At 42.7% G+C, this 17,583-nt stretch overlaps 1 protein-coding gene across 18 annotated transcripts in view; it reads right to left on the bottom strand.

Annotated features, from left to right (window-relative positions):
• Positions 1-17,583, bottom strand: part of mark2b (MAP/microtubule affinity-regulating kinase 2b) — a 68,708-nt gene that overhangs the window by 20,961 nt on the left and 30,164 nt on the right. For 5 of the 18 annotated variants that reach the window (XM_079670751.1, XM_079670766.1, XM_079670762.1 and 2 more), the window contains exons 10-17: positions 16,556-16,685; positions 16,323-16,435; positions 15,585-15,659; positions 15,180-15,237; positions 14,172-14,323; positions 8,111-8,205; positions 4,840-4,989; positions 718-984 (exon numbers count right to left, since the gene is read on the bottom strand). In XM_079670751.1, coding sequence (XP_079526877.1) covers positions 718-984; positions 4,840-4,989; positions 8,111-8,205; positions 14,172-14,323; positions 15,180-15,237; positions 15,585-15,659; positions 16,323-16,435; positions 16,556-16,685 — 1,040 coding nt within the window. The remainder of the gene's footprint in view (positions 1-717; positions 985-4,839; positions 4,990-8,110; positions 8,206-14,171; positions 14,324-15,179; positions 15,238-15,584; positions 15,660-16,322; positions 16,436-16,555; positions 16,686-17,583) is intronic. The other 13 variants (XM_079670763.1, XM_079670756.1, XM_079670761.1 and 10 more) reach the window with 7 other exon arrangements.

Here is a 17,583-nt window from a genome sequence, read left to right as displayed (position 1 = left end):
TATAAGGATTTAGACAACCTTTTTTTCTATAGAAACTAGTAGAATCCAATGCAGACAAGGAGGAACATCAGGTCAGTTCATTCAAAGAGTTAGTAGATACTTGTTGGGTTTTTCCTTCCCTTCCACTTTTGTCACCACAATGCCGTCTTCACCTCTCTGTATTTACACAGCAGAGTCAGATCAAAGGGACAAAGCCAGAGAGAAATTCAAAAACATCTACATAAAACTAGTTTAGCTCTGATTACAACGAGATACCCATGAGAGCCGTTTTAGGGCTGCAACATTGCAGTGGAGGACTGAGATGAAAACTGGGCCAGACGTGGAACCGAAACCAAAATTGCTTCTCAGCCACCGCCTCTGCAGGCAAAATTATAGAGGAGCCACAGCTGTTCCCTTCCTCTCCCTTTCTACTCTGAGCAGAGTCACAGATCAGCGCAAGTTTAGTGATAGGGGAGAGACCAGCCCCACTAAAGAAATGCTCCAGTGATGATATAGATGTACGGTGGAGGAAACGAGCACATGAAATGACTTGTAACGTAAACCTAATCATTTTCTCCTTTAAAGCTGAAACCTAACTACTCAGAGAAAGCTTCAATCTGTAAAAGTACTGCATGATAATATACAAATGTTCTTTTGCCACATGTTTCCCCGAGTATAATTGTAACTTTTCCCACTTTACATTTCCCCACGCTCCTCCCTCTCTTTTCCGCCGCTCACCTGCGTACGAACTTGGATGTGAACTTGCTGAAGATCCCCGTGGCTCCGTGTGTCCTCCGGGCCTGGCTGTTGCCATGTGACAGTGACGGGGACGCCGGGCCCCCGGGGTAGGCGGAGCCCTGCTGGTCCCGGGCCCCCCGCTGCTGGCCTGCATGGAATGTGCTGCGGATGCCCACCCCTCGGGAGAAGTTGGTACGGTCTGACGCGGCAGCGCTGCTGATGTTGTGGGCAGAGGGGGAGGCACCGGGAGGCCGCTGAGTCGTGGCACTGTAGAGGAAGAGTGGGAAGGAGAAGAGTTTGGAAGGTGTGATGAGAGAAGCAGCAGAGGAGAGGAGGTGCAAATGAAGAAGAAGAAAGCAAGGTGGTGTGGGAGGAAGTAGATGGAGAGGGGATGGGAGTGAAGAGGAGAGGAACAAACAGTTAGACAAACATCTCGTTCCGTCTGGAGTGCTACTTACCTGAGTGTAAGGTCATACAAGTATCAACGTCTGCTAATCCTGATGTTTCATTTAATCCCTTAAATCAGCCAAGTCAATATTTAGGGCCACGTTTAGGTCACAGAGACACAGTTCTAATCCTCTTTGCTTTGACCGTGGGGCAATGTATCACAAACTCCAAGCGCGCTCTCTCTCTCACACAGGAAAATAAACAACACATACACTTGAGCTTAAAGCTTGCATTTGCTTTGTAGGCTTGTGTGTGAGCATTTTCCAGCAGTACACCTGCGGCAGATGGCAAACACAACAGACAGAAATTGCAAAAAAGCACCCACACTAAAAACAGTGACAGAGTGGAATGAATTAGAAGTGAATATGAGTGGACTGTCTGCATTAGAGGGCTGCAATGGGACTACCATAATACATAGTACACGTTTCATTTGCAGGACAAGGTTACTCCAATGAGAAACAAATTAAAGCAGTCCCATGCAGACCTCTAAAACTCTACAAAGGAAAGAGGCCAGTTTGCACACTAACACTGTGATGAACAGCTTTAACAAGTCCTTCCATTTGATGTGGATATGTTAAAGTTGTGCACGAACACACAGATCCTCTATGGATAGGATAAAAAGGCTGGATCAAGAGGTTAGTGGAGATCAGTTTCACATATGATTATGAAGTTGGCTGTTGAATGCAAGGAGAAAAATAGCTTTACCATTGTCTTTTAAATATAAAAGCACTGCATTGTCACTTTAGGAGAAGAGTAGTGTCATCCTGTAATCATCAGCAGAAGGTGTGTCATCAGGATGATTTTCATGCTAGTAAGCATACTTCATTTGCATATAGTCCAGAGCACCTCTAAGTTATACAAATGTGGTGCTGGCTTTGTACAGCCTTGCTGCCTCATTACAGTACATCATGAATACTCGTGCAGTAAAACAGGTTGTTAAAAATGATGTTAATTCGTGAGTGGTGTTTTTTAGAAGGGTAATTGGGGACAGCTGGATAAAAGAGGAGTGGGTGGGACATCAGGTCACAGACTATGTTCTGAGAAAAGAGTCCTAACCCTCACTGAGGGTACAGTCTATGTTTTGGAGCGGTACCTTCTCTCCAGCGTTCCCAACCAGGTTCTGAACATCCCAAGCTCACTGCTGAACGACGCATGCAACAGAACAAGACTTCAACATGGAGCAGACAAAAAGCACAAACAGCCAGAGGGCCAGTCTGACATTTGTGGTGGGTTTCCACTATACAACCGTCTCAAGAAAGGCTGGGTTCCCTGATTCTGAACTAATATACCACTTGTTATAATATTTAAGTAAAGGATTGTTTTGCTACTCCTAGTTTGCAGGGACTTGTATTAAACTGATGCTGTAACCAGTAAAAAAAAAGAGTGGCCAAATTAACTAAAAGTTCAATCTTATTCCCACTTTAAAGTAGCTAAGGAACATTTTCAAAGACCATTATAATGTTATGTATAATGTCCACGGTATAAAGTGACTCAAGGGTCAGAAAAAGTGGTATAAATTATATCTGTATCAAAGCAGCCTTTGAAACAGACACTATCAAGCAGGCAACTTAAACAACACACCAAAAGACAAGTATAAAGACGGCTGACACACACAGATGATCAACCAGACAGTCAGGTGATTACTGCTTCATTCATTCAACGAGACACGCCACATTACATTAATGAAGACGGGGTTTTCCCAGGCAACTTCCTAACTAAAAGGGGGGTTTACAAAGCAGATTGAGTGTGAATGAGAGCACTCAGCCAACTCTGAGAACAACAGAGGCTGTGGGGAATGTATTGCTACTATTACTTCTTTACACAGGATTGAGCTTGATTTGTACACCCTGGGAAAATCCTTCTGTCCACAAACACAACATGTCAGAAAACCAAATGTATATTATGCATATTACATAATATTATACATTTATACATGCAACAGTAAGTCAGATACCATTTCAGAAAAAAACATGCATCGTCACAATTATTAGATCTGTATTTTTTGTTGACCACAGAACACTTTAGTTTATTTTAGCAGGCAGGCCATCCATTGGAATCAGAATGCAGAGGAGTGAGGCTCAGAGAAGCACTCAATGAAACTGTGTTTACCAGATATTAGGAATATATTGTCCATTAAAATATTAAAAATATTCATATTTGACTCTCCATCTGCGTAGATAAAGTACACCTTTACTCTTTATCAGACCACCATTAGACTTTCTCTGCTCCACATACATTCTGAACTCTTATTTGCCTAGGAGATTGTTGTTCAGCATCCAAACAATTGACACAGACTCTCACTAATGCACTTCTGTGGGCAAGATCACTAGTTAGCAGGTCAGCTGTAAAGGTCTGAACAGCTTAGAAATGTTCCTGCAAATGTCAACTTCGTTTTAGATGCTGAATAATGTTTTTTTACAACAACATAGTCAATTAATCAGGGATAGGTTGAGGTTATACTTTGGACTTTTCCACACTTTACTTCTGTAATGTCAACATAAGCTTTCTAGGAAATGTTATCTCATTCAACTTTCTTTACATATTTGATTTCTTAGACTAAGTTTCCAGATGTACAGCACATTTCCGTATTAAGCCAGCATATAACCAATGTTATATAAGGAGCTGGCCTGCAAACAGTTCACCAGCTGTGTGTGGAAACCTGATTCCTGCTTCATACGTGTCTTTTCTCTGAATGAGTCTGTTTTTCTCTTAAGCCAGGAAACAGAACACCTTATAAAACAACAAAACAAAACATCTCCTGTCTGTCAGAGGTCGCTGCAGTGAAAAACCTGCTCATCTAGTTCTCAGGCTGACTGCTCAGTTATGGGTGGTGGGAAGTATGCGAGTGACTGATTGGCCAGTGTTGCGGAGTTTAGCTTGTACTGGCTGTTGCTAAGTAACTGTTAAGTCTACGGTAGCTGGACGTCTCACTATGGTGATGCTGTAGCGGTAAATATATAAATGTGGAAACTCAGAACAACCCTTGATATCACCAGCAACTCCACAACGGTTTCATGTTAAGTATTTAACGCCGTCTATTTGCTGCTACACTACAATTATAGATAGGAGGTTTGCCAGATTTAATTGCATACTTTTCCAAAACTGCACACAAGTGACTCATCATTTTCGATCACCAATTTACCCTTTTGGAAAGGCTTGATCTCTTTTCGTAATATCAACACCTAGTAATGCAGGAGGCAGGTTTAGGTTGATAAAAAGACCATTCCAAAACAAAAAGCTATAAAACATTTGAGAATAAATGAGATGCATGTGAATGTGAATGTAAGTGAGGTGTCTGTTGGCAAGTGGGGCTCTTTGTTTCAGATAAAACACCTACTCTTTGATACATTTCCCTGCTTTGTGAAAGGCTTTTTCTATGTCTTAAAAGTACTATGACATCATCAAAGAGTTGTTTTAATGCAGCAGTGATGGACGTTTTCAGAGCCCACATTTGATCCCTTCTTCTCTCCTCTTTCCTTTTAGTCCATCCAGTTCTTGCGGGAAGGATGATGATCTGTGCCGAGTTAATGAGCTGGAAGGGGCTGAGGCAGGGAGAGTGTGTGTTTGAGTGTGTGTGTGTGTGTGTGTGTGTGTGTGTGTGTGTGTGTGTGTGTGTGTGTGTGTGTGTGTGTGTGTGTGTGTGTGTGTGTATGTGTGTGTGAGTGAGAGACTTGCCTGGGCCGTGGTGCGTGCAGGTCAGAGGGGCATGGATGATTGGAGGAGGAGAGGGACTTTTGATGACGGGGACGCGAGGAGGAGGAGGAGGAGGAGGAGAGGACAGCAGCAGCCGAGGCAGTGGAGGCGCGGGAGCCCGGAGTGTTTAGGCTGAGAGGAGGGGGGAGGGATTGGAGGAATACCCCGCCCAACACACACACACACCGACAGAACGTGACAGACACGGGACAAACACACCAAAAAGGTGACACAAACACAAGCATACACACATTCACACAAACACAGTGGGCGGGGTTTGTGTGTGGATGGGCGGGGAGGTGAGGTGGAGCATGGTTAGAAGCAGCACTTATTAAAACATAGTAAGGGGGAGGGGGGAGATAACAGAGGAAGTAGAGACAAAACGAGACAGAAAACACACAACGGAAAGGACAGGAACAAAGAAGAAAAGTTGGTCTTTTTTTGTTGTTAGCATTGCTTCATGGTGTTTTCACATAACAAAAAACAATCAGAGGGCACCATCAAAGGCTGACTGTGTTCCTCTTCTGTTTTCATGTGAAGTCTACCCGAAACAAAAAGGCATCACACAGAAGACAAACACACAACACACTTTTCTATTGGCTAGAAAGACTGGAATCACTCAAGACAAATAATGCGGACAAAGTCAGGTTACAAACATTACAGAAATGTGCAAAGCATTGCTACGCAGGATTAACTACAACTACATTTGTCTAACGGATCCCTTTCAGCGTGTAAATATCTTTGTTTATCCATCTTAAGGTACAAAGTGCTTATTTGAAGATATCTGCAGTATACAGTATTACAAGAACTGTGCCATACAAATATTTGTTATATGCGAACATCCAATTTTGATGAATTCTTTGTATTTTCCCTCACTGGGAATATTTGCTTGTTGAGTTTATTATGATGTAAATAAATTGAGTGATGGTTGGACAAAAAAGGCAGTTTGTGGATGTCACTTTGGGCTCAGCAAAGTATACATTTCTAGATATTTTACAGACTGAATGTTGGGAAAAATTAACTTATGATTAAGGAATCATTAATAGGAAATAATTCAATCAAGTTTGCTACATTGCTGAGATAAATATCTAAAATCTATATTAAAGCCAACATTTCTGGTGCTCCCTTTCTGGTTACAGTTAGGGTCCTGACTTTCTGCATGAGACGATAAGATGATTGGCAGAAAATAAAGCTTCTCTCATTGTTCTGTTTAAGAATTATCACTGACGCCTGAAGTCGACATTTTATAGATCTGACCTGTCCCATTCCTCTCCAATCCTTTTCTAATGCTAACAATCTAAACAAGATGTGTAACAAAGCATCGTTTATTGAATAACTTGAGCAAAAACAGCACTGGCTGTTTCCTGAACTTTCTCGTAATTAGCTAAAAAGCTCCGCACATAACCGACAGCTCTGACTTGACTTTATACACACACACAGTGAGAGACAGCGCAGAGTGGTACCAGAGAGAGAGAGACGAAGAGAGGGCAGAGGAATGAGCAACGGGAGAGAGGGACACTTTTATAGAGGTCAACCAACAGCTGCTAATTACACAGAAAATAAACACCGAGACAAACGCACACTTTCTTTCCGATGGAGATTAGTGCGGCTAGTGATGGAAAAATAACGGCATTCACTGATAGCCCAGCGTGTGGCAAGCGATTGAGCATGGGTGACATGTATATTTAAGCCTGTGTGTGTGTCAATGAGTTTGTGTAGATATTTCTGTGTATATGTAAGCCTATTAGGAGGCAGTACAGGGACCATATTAATGCCACTAAGAGTTAATATTCCATCACAAGTCTGCCTAATCTCCTTAGAGAGAGAGGGGAGAATAAGAAAGATTTATATAAAGACAAGGAGGAAAATAGGAAACTGGACACAAAGGAAAAGTAAGAGGCGCCGAGAAAATGTGACTGAGAGCTCAGACGAAAGAACACCAAACGAAGACAATTAGAAAGAGAGAATTGGGAGGGTTGGGGGGTGTAACATGTTTAAAAGCCCAAACTTCAAAGCATTAATGTTGATCAAATAAAGTTACTTTAAAAATCAAAGCAGATGACAACAACTAAGTTAGCAGAGTCTAGCACAGCTATTAGACCCACAGTGCTAAAAACAACCCAAAAAATGCTGTCTCAAATGACCTCATCATCACGGGCATAGTGCTTAGACTAGGAACAAAAACACATTTATCAGGATTCAATACAACATTTTAAATGATGTTATAGGTTAGGCACTATTCCAGGGACAAAGGTCATTTGAGAATCATGAACAGGCAATAAAGCAGTAATGACAATGAACACTGCATCACAGTAGGGATTATGGTTTGGCTTAATGTTTAATGTTCATGAGAAAGCACACAAAGCATATGGCTGGTTAAGCATGAGTGATGGTGGTATGTGTGGACGCGTATTCGGCACTGTACGATCCCGGGTCTACTCAAAGTACCGCAAAAAAGTGTTTTTTTATAATAAACTAAAGATTAACCGACAATCGAGCAACTCCGAAATGTAGTATTTTTATTTTGGAATTGTTTGAAGTGGTAAAAAAAAAGGAGATCTGGAAGCATGAAATGAGCGAGGGGAAAGGGAGGGAATATTACACAAAAAGGAGGGCGAGGCATGATTTATGGCTAAACCTGATGGCTGAAAGTAAGCTTGTTTTGACTTTAAGATTATTGTCATTTGTTGAGGTTCATACCTACTAAAACCTTCTTTCCCTGATTGGACTTTGGGCAAAAACTTTGATTCAACTGGGGGGATATTTCATTGCAGCAGAATATTTTGTTAAAAGGAGAAGGATTAGATTTGAATGCCAAAAGAGGTCTGTGTCTTAGCATATGTCAACCTGCGGGTGTGTTTACTGAGTGGGTGTGTGTCCATCGAACCCTGCCTGTGCTCTGAATGGCACTCCACCACCAGGGGTAATCTGTAATCTACTGAAGGGTTGGCCTAAATTCCCAAGGGAGCCAGATTTCCTCTTCCAGGAGGGCTCACCCCACCCCGGGGGGAGAGAGCTGAGGGCCTCCCTGAGCCAGCTGGCAGAGCATTGGAGAGACCGGCCAAGGTCTGGAGCTCAGACACCAAGACAGCTGCGGGCCGGCTTCATTCACAAACCAGAGTGTGTGTGTGTTTATGAGTAAGTGCAGTGCATCCTCACTAACACTGAGACTCCTTGAAATAGAGTGTGTGAGACACCAGTGGTGCGTCTCTTTTTACCTCGTGTGTGCATGTGTCTTTGTGTGTGTGGGTACCTGTCCTTGCCGTTCTGGATGCCCTGGCCCAGCGTGGATCTCTCAGTCAGAGGAGAGTTCCGACTACGACCGGTACCGGTGGACAGGATGCTATTCTGAAGGGAGAGAGGAGGAAAAGAACACCAATGTTAGAAATATAGAAATGTTTAGGATCAAGACATTGAAAGATAAGTGATTTAAGTCGGATGATAAAAAGTGATCTATTATCACAGGAAAAAGCATCCCGCAAGCATTACATTACATTACATTACATTATAATGCAATCACTGTAAGTTATATTCTTGTTTAAATAGACTTCTCTGTTTCATTTATTCTACTCTGTATAATTGTTCTGTAGTTATTGTAGCTAAATCGGCGATTTCTGAGAGATTTTAAAATCTCAGATCTGCTCAACTCCAGGCGTAACTCAGGTCTCAGTGAGTCACGCCCCTCAAGTGTGCATTTCAATAGGCAGGAAGACTCTGCTGATTGCGGGAAGTGCAAAAACATTTTAAATAGCGCATTTCAAATCAGAATAACTCAGTGTGCTTCCAGAATCGGCGAGGACACTATCGATACTGACTCAGCAATCACTGTAAGTTATATTCTTGTTTAAATAGACTTCTCTGTTTCATTTATTCTACTCTGTATAATTGTTCTGTAGTTATTGTAGCTAAAACGGCGATTTCTGAGAGATTTTAAAATCTCAGATCTGCTCAACTCCAGGCGTAACTCAGGTCTCAGTGAGTCACGCCCCTCAAGTGTGCATTTCAATAGGCAGGAAGACTCTGCTGATTGCGGGAAGTGCAAAAACATTTTAAATAGCGCATTTGAAATCAGAATAACTCAGTGTGCTTCCAGAATCGGCGAGGACACTATCGATACTGACTCAGCAATCACTGTAAGTTATATTCTTGTTTAAATAGACTTCTCTGTTTCATTTATTCTACTCTGTATAATTGTTCTGTAGTTATTGTAGCTAAAACGGCGATTTCTGAGAGATTTTAAAATCTCAGATCTGCTCAACTCCAGGCGTAACTCAGGTCTCAGTGAGTCACGCCCCTCAAGTGTGCATTTCAATAGGCAGGAAGACTCTGCTGTCGCCCATCAGCAGAAAATAATTAACTAATTACAGGGGCGTGCCCCCAAAGCTGTGAGAACTGAGCAATCAGGTATCCATCTTAAGTTGCATTTTCCTGGAGCGTCAGCTTCAGCTTGACGAAGACTGACAAAGACATTAAGAGTCCTGTGTGAGTCACGTGGGAGGCAAAGAGGAGGCAAATCCTACTCTGATTGCGCCAAGTATCGCTGGTGTTATTTAGTTTTATTTAGTTTTATTCAATTCTCTTGGGTTCTCTAGCCCCTCATGCTTTAATCATGTGTATTTTCTGCATTCCTGTTCATGTGTCTTCTCGCAATTATCACTGGCCCCGTGTTTCTCCTAGATCTCACCGGCCTGCTCTCGTCTATCCCACATGCTCCACTGAGATCCAACATCTCGTTTCAGGGGGCCTGTGGAACTGCCAGTCAGCTGTCCCTAAGGCTGACTTCATCTCTGGCTACGCTTCCCTGCAGTCTCTGGATTTCCTTGCTCTCACGGAGACCTGGATCACTCCATCCAACACATCCATCCCAGCAGCTCTCTCCACAGCATATTCCTTCTCCCATACACCCAGACCCTCTGGCAGAGGAGGTGGCACTGGTCTCCTGCTCTCTCCCAAATGGAGCTTTTCCCTCTTCAAGCTACCTAATTTCACTCCTTCCACCTTTGAATTCCATGCCGTCACAGTAACCCATCCTATACAATTAACCATTGTTGTTCTCTACCGTCCACCAGGCGCCTTGGGGGACTTCTTGGAGGAGTTAGATAATCTCCTCTCACACATCCCTGAAACTGGCCCTCCCGCTGTACTTCTCTGAGACTTCAACCTCCAGACAGGGAAGATAGACAAACTAACATCTCTGTTAACCACCTTTGCTTTCTCACTGTCTCCATCCCCACCAACTCATAAAGCTGGCAATGTCCTTGATCTCATATTCTCAAGGAACTGCTCTACTTCTAACCTCTCTGTAAACCCGCTCCACACCTCCGATCACTTCTTCATTTCATTCTCTCTACCCCTTTCCAAACATAACAACCTCATCTCTTCTAACTCTGCTCCTGTCCGCCGTAACCTCCGTTCCCTCTCCCCCTCTACCTTTACCTCATCGGTGCTCTCAGCCCTCCCTTCCTCTGACTCGTTCCAACTCCTGCCTCCAAACGCTGCTGCAAAAACTCTCCTCTCGACTCTCTCATCCTCTCTGGACTTTCTCTGTCCTCTCACATCGCGGCCGGCTCGTCAGTCCCCTCCTGCTCCCTGGCTAAATGATGCACTGCGTGCTAATAGAATCATCCTTCGGGCAGCAGAGCGGAAATGGTGGAAATCCAAACACCATGACGACCTCCTAACCTATCAGGCTCTCCTCTCCTCTTTCTCTGCTTCCATCTCTCAGGCAAAAAGCACTTTCTTTCAGGATAAGATCCAATCTTCCTATTCCAATCCCAAAAAACTATTTTCTATCTTCTCCACCCTCTTGGACCCCCCCAAAGCACCTCCCCCCTCCTCCCTTCTGTCAAGCGACTTTGTTAACCATTTTGAAAAAAAGGTTGATGATATTCGCTCTTCTTTTTCTGACTCACCTTTACTCACCGCTGGGTCACCAGACCCTCCCTTCACCCACACACTGACCTCCTTCTCCCCTCTCTCTCCAAGTGAGGTTCTTACCCTCGTTACCTCTGCCCGTCCTACCACCTGTTCTCTGGACCCTATCCCCTCAAACCTCCTTCAGACTATCGCTCCTGATATTCTACCATTTCTCACCCATTTCATCAACACTTCTCTAACTTCTGGTCACTTTCCAAACAGTCTCAAGGAGGCAAGAGTAAACCCTCTCCTAAAGAAACCCACTCTCAACCCGTCTGATGTTATTAACTACAGACCCGTCTCTCTCCTCCCGTTCCTGTCTAAAACACTTGAACGCGCTGTCTTTAAACAACTCTCCTCTTATCTCCATCAGAACAACCTTCTGGATCCGCACCAGTCTGGTTTCAAGGCAGGTCACTCAACAGAAACTGCTCTCCTTGCTGTCTCTGACAAACTGCACACTGCTAAAGCAGCCTCCCTCTCCTCTGTCATCATCCTTCTGGACCTGTCTGCTGCATTCGACACGGTGAACCATCGGATCCTCCTTCGCACTGTCCAAGAACTTGGAGTTTCAGGCACTGCACTTTCCCTCCTCACCTCATACCTCAACGACCGCACCTACAGGGTTACTTGGAGAGGGTCCGAGTCCGACCCTTGTCAATTAACTACAGGGGTCCCTCAGGGCTCGGTTCTTGGTCCCCTCCTCTTCTCCCTGTACACAAACTCGCTCGGGTCTGTCATTAGCCCGCATGGTTTTTCATACCACTGCTACGCTGACGACACCCAACTAATTCTGTCCTTTCCCCGCTCAGAGACCCAGGTCGTCGCACGCATCTCTGCTTGCCTAGCAGACATCTCTCGGTGGATGTCTGCTCATCACCTCAAGCTCAACCTTGACAAGACTGAACTGCTCTTCCTTCCGGGAAAAGATTGTCCCACTCTTGACCTAACAATCAACATCGGCACCTCTGTTGTTTCCCCGACTCAGACTGCAAGGAATCTGGGTGTGGTCCTAGATAACAAACTGTCCTTCACTGCAAACATCGCTGCTACAACCCGCTGCTGCAGATACACGCTTTACAACATCAGGAGGATACGTCCCCAGCTGACCCAGACATCAGCGCAGATTCTGGTCCAGGCTCTCGTCATCTCACGCCTAGACTACTGCAACTCCCTCCTGGCTGGTCTACCTGCATGTGCCATCCGACCTCTGCAGCTCATCCAGAATGCAGCGGCTCGTCTGGTCTTCAACCTTCCCAAATTCTCCCACACCACACCGCTCCTCCGCTCCCTTCACTGGCTTCCAGTAACTGCTAGAATCCACTTCAAGACACTGGTACTTGCGTACCATGCTGCGAATGGATCTGGCCCTTCCTACATCCAGGACATGGTTAAACCGTACACCCCAGCACGTGCACTCCGCTCTGCATCAGCCAAACAGCTCGCTGCACCCGCACTGCGAGGGGGACCCAAGTTCCCGTCAGCAAAAACACGTGGGTTTGCTATCCTGGCTCCAAAATGGTGGAATGAGCTCCCCATTGAAATCAGGACAGCAGATAGCTTACACATCTTCCGACGCAAACTGAAAACTCATCTCTTTAGACTCCACTTCGAGCGATAAAATTACTAACAAAGCACTTATATACTAATAAAGGGCTGGCTTTCTAAATGCCAGTTGAGTAGCACTTGAAATGTTTGGCTCTATGAAACCTGATGTACTTATATGATTCTGTTTTCTTAAAGGTTGTATCTTCCTGGTCGAATGCACTTATTGTAAGTCGCTTTGGATAAAAGCGTCAGCTAAATGCAATGTAATGTAATCCCGCAAGCTTCGTGATTGGCACGGATTAGTGAAATTAATTACATGACAATCGGGCCTTAAAAGCATTTCATGTAGAAAATTAAATTTCCTGCAGCTTGTCATGGTACTGCACAATCATACCAATTAAAAATCGAATTGGGCAACTCATTATTCACAGAAAAGGCGTGAAGTATAATCCAATATATTATATTTGATTGCATTCATAATGTTTTGGATAGCTAACAGTTTATTCCTTCTATTTTCCTATATACAGGTCAGACTATATATATTAAAAAATGTGAATCTTTTGTTGCAGTTCTTGAATTGTCATTTAGAGAACCCTCTTTCCCTCACAGGGTTTTTCCACTACCCGACACCATCTTCTCGGGTTGAGGTGAGGTGGAGCTATACATGGAATTACACAATGTCAAGGAAGTCAACACGCTAATGAAAATCATAAAGTGGTCCCTCCCTAAATGAACAGGAGGGTGACACAGATATTAAGAACAGGTCTTATCAGGCAACTGACAGCATCGCAGGTGAACCACGGTGAGTAGGGACGTCACATTTTATTACTGCATTCTACAAACAATCTATAAAAGCACTTCAGTGGAGAGTGACTAAACACCCTCAATATTCTTACAATTTTCCAAACTTTTTAGTTGAGTTTATTCTCTAACAGGTGTCGTATTGAAAGTGTCATCTGTTTTAAATTCCCCTGCTGGCCAGAACTGTAGAGGAAGTTATAGAGGTTGCTACAAGTGTTGATTAAATAATCTATTTCTTAGTCCCGTGTTAAATGTCCTTGCTTGTTTCAGCACATGCACCTCATTATTATGATTATGTTTTTTGTATTTTTTTAAACTAGAGTTCAGTCTAATCTTTTTTGTAAATTGTCATAATTGTTTTATTCATTAAAGAAAGGTCTCTGACAAACAGGTTTAGTCATAGTGTTTTGTTTTTGAGTTGGTTGATACCCGGAAAAATCAAAAAGGCAATTTCAAAAAAGACATTTTGACATGTCACACTAGGAAAAGCACAGGCTGCATCAGTTTCAGGGTCCTTAGTACCGTAGATGCCGGTCACACTGTCATCATGGCTGACTGGAACACTTGTGCCTGTAACACCTGTGCCTCCCTTACTACGACACGTGTGTGCTGGGAAAAAGGTCCACAGTTTCTCTTTAACACCAAGAGAATAACAAAGTACTGTGGGTGTGTAAAACTAGGAATTGGCATCACATAACTGGTGGTTATGAGACAAGAACAATGTCTCATTAAAGATGACTAAAATAACAGATCAGATTGACGTGACGCACACTTAAAGGTCGCTTATATTATATAGCCGTTTATTCAAGATAGTTTAACTAGTATATAGCATTTGATTTGATCTTTGGACCTAAGATAATATGTAGCTGAAGTTTTACTTTCATTAAGGAGCAACTCTTACTTTACGAATCAAAAGTAGCTTTCGTTTCCTCTTTCATTAAAGTTGCTACAATTACAGTATGTCTTTTTGTTGAGAATCTGAATGTCTGTACATTTGAATGTTTGTGTGTTGTGAATGTGAAGTAAGCAGTGTGTGTGTTGGGTCTCACGGTGGAGGGCGTGGCACTCTTCTTGCGGTCAGTGGGGACCAGAGGGCTGGCCGGCACCTTGGTGGTGGAGCTGCCCGATGAACCTTTCCTCCCAGCATCCTCTCCTGCAGTCCGGTTGTCTGTTTGACCCCCCCTCTTAGAGTAGGAAGAGCCTTGAAAATGAAAGAGAGGGAGTGCATGAGAAAGGCCATCACTGGATGTGCTCTAATCAGAGACCTTTCTTCACATCTCAACCACTTTCGGCTCTGCAGCTCATTTATGACTTCCTGTCTTCTTTCAGCTCCAATAGAAATCAGTCGGACCTTCTTTTCAATCCGCTCGTGTGGCTCCATTGTTAAATTAATCCTATCTTCCCTCTACTCTCTACCTCATCATTCTACTGCACATCCAGCCCATCTCTCTTACTTTAACCTTTACTCCAACATATATCAAGCCCATGTACTCAGGATGTCTGCTGCGTCTCCTCATTTTTGCCCTTTTCCTGTTTTACCTCTTATGATAAATATTTATGTCTATATCTTGTGTGTGATTTTCTCTTTTATAATAACAATTTTAATGAGCAATATGTTGGAGGAAGCCTGATATCTAAGGTTTTTGTTTTTCACTGTCCAAAACTCCAACAATGTTATTGTGCTTATGATAGTTAATACATTGTAACCTGTCACCTCTAAATTGTTATTAAACTCTAAATGTTTCAATTAAATCAAACTTTCTCCCATCTTTTACAACATGAGTCCTCAAAACACAATGTATTGCTTATTTTAAAAACAATTTTGAAACATTTTACCTTATCACTACCTTTAGAAGCATTACATCTTCTATTTAACGATACAGGACTGGAGATAATTAGCAGCATACAGCATCATTCATATCATAAGATTCCATCTAAAACATGTTAAAAGGAACTGACTTTTTTCTCTCTGAATTTCAATACGATACCCTATCTCAGTTTCCTTCTCCTAACCCTCTCTTATATCGCCCCTCCTCTCCGACACACACCCGTCTCACCCTGGTCGTTGGTTCTGCGGTTTTGAGGCTTCTGGTTGGACGACACACTGCGCTGTACCTTAGAGGGGCAAGATGGACATAAAGGTCAGTTTGATATCGTTTATTTAAGAGTTGAACTCAGTGGGACGTGAGTAGAAGCTGCTGCTGCTGCTGCTGCTGTTATGTGTCTATAAAGCCATTCACATGTGAAACCCACAACACTTTCAAATAAAAGGGGAAGGCACTGCTTCACATGTACCTGTATGTAGGTCAAAGATGTAAACTCTTAATGAGAGCAATTTGAGATTAAATTCCCAAAGTGCATTTGTCAAAAAATGAAGAGGTCAAGTCGTTGCACTTTTCACCTGCTGGAGTCAGGAGACCTCAGTATGTGTAAGCAGGAGACGTTACTGGGTCTCATTGTACCTTGTGAGGCGGGGAGGGGGCATTAATGTTGCTTACATCACTTCCTGGCCGGGGTTTGATGCCACTTTCTTCCAGCTGCGGGACAAAGAGAAACGAACAGGTTTCAAATGATGTGTATCATAGAGACTGTTAGGTGGGTTCAACAACTCAACTTTATTTATATATCACCTTTCTAGTTTCGACTCATCCGTTTTTGTCTATTATATGCCAGAAAAAGAGTGAGACATTTCAGTTTCTAAGAGTCAAAGGTGATCTATCAACGTCTTGTCAAAATACTGAAAATCTCTCACACAAAAAGCTCCATATCCTAAAGGCTACACAAAGTGCTTCCCAGAGCAACGTTAAAACATCATAAACAAAAATGTAAAAACTAAAATAGATATTTTTAACAGACAACATTCTAAAGTTCATTAGAATTGAGTACATGCACAGAAGTAGTAGAGCAGATTGAGTGCAACTTGTTTCTTACATTTTTTATTTATAAACCTCACTCAAAAATATCAATAATTTTTTGACATTTAAGATTTTCTTCCAGTGAGATATTCTGTTTGGAATTTAATATTTTTGAATAATATATTTTCTTTCAAAGAAATAATTAGCAGTGAATAGGTGATGATTAGAGTATTCATAATAAAAATAACAGCTCACAAAACCAGTAACTGCAGCTTGGACAGATCTGACAAACCAATTACAGCGTGTTGAATACAGGTGTGTAGGTTTGATTAAGACAGAGCGTACCTCATTGTTCCTAAAGTCCAGTAGCAAGTATGCGGCCATCACATCATTGTACTTCTGGTTCACCAGCGAGTCTTGAATCTCTTCCGCAGAAAATCCCATCGTCAGCATGATGTCTGCATGCACAAGGCGTGTTTAAAATTAGAACGGTGGAACTCTGTAGGTACATAGTTAATCTTGAGAAATGTAAAATATGTGTTGAGTGTTTGCTTGGGTGAGGAAGGGAATACATTTACCATTTTTGAGTTTGTTTCCGTTCCTACCTGTCCGCCTGGGGTCCTTATAATCTGGCATGGGTTCGATATAGGGTTTGAGTTCTTCGTCCTCATGACCTACATTCATCCACCGGTCCCTCATTATTTGCTGCTGAGAGAAAACCACACAGACAGATACAGGGAGGATAAGATGTCAAAGACATTAGAATGGGTAAAGAACAGGGGGAGGGAGGAAAGGTTAAAGAATAAAAGAGGAGACAAGAGAAAGAGGGGGGGGGGGGGGGGGGGGGTTAGTACAAAAGAGTCTCACAAAGATAAATTACTAATACAATGGATTTGATGCAGGAGCCAGCGATGCATGATGAATTTATTCTGCGTTTTTCATCTGTTTACTTCACCACCATGCACTAAAGGGAAATAGCCGGGTGTATTTTATCTTTGAAATGCAGATTAATCTTCCTTAAAAAGTGAACAGGGGACCTTTTATAATGAACTCCAGATGGAAGACATCTCACTGCACGTGAGGGTAACATCTGCAAAACTGAACTATACCAATTGTAGACAATCTTTGAGGTAGGTGTAAATGGGACGGTCACAGGACTCGATTCTAGCACTAACATTAGAGTCTTATCTCAGTTTTTTTTTTTTTTACAGAGTAGCCATTACATTTAGCAGTTCAAACATAGACTGTTGAAATTCAAAAATACAGTATGTTTTAATCAAAAATGAATACTAGTAAAGTGAAAGTGACGCCTGTTACTCAGCAGCAACTAGTTGTTTGCCTTCAGCTTCCATTCAAAACTAGGTAATGTCCAACTATCTTCAGTGCTCCCACATTTAGTAACTCATAACTCTCAGACTAACAAGTATTTACTATGCCTTTAAAAAGCACTTTACACTTCAGCAACAAACTCGCATATAGCTGGTGAAGCAAGTCCAGGTGAGCAGTATAGCACTGTATGCGCTTCACCCACCAAAGTGAGTTTGATAAGTCTGACCAAAGTGATTTATGAGTTATTATCTTGTGCTTGTATTCTTGTGTGTCAGAG

This window comes from Notothenia rossii (genome assembly GCF_949606895.1).
Source record: "Notothenia rossii genome assembly, chromosome: 3".
In the NCBI taxonomy this organism is placed as follows: domain Eukaryota; kingdom Metazoa; phylum Chordata; class Actinopteri; order Perciformes; family Nototheniidae; genus Notothenia; species Notothenia rossii.
The sequence above is the reverse complement of the archived record's forward strand: the minus strand, read 5'-3'. Positions and strand labels throughout refer to the sequence as shown.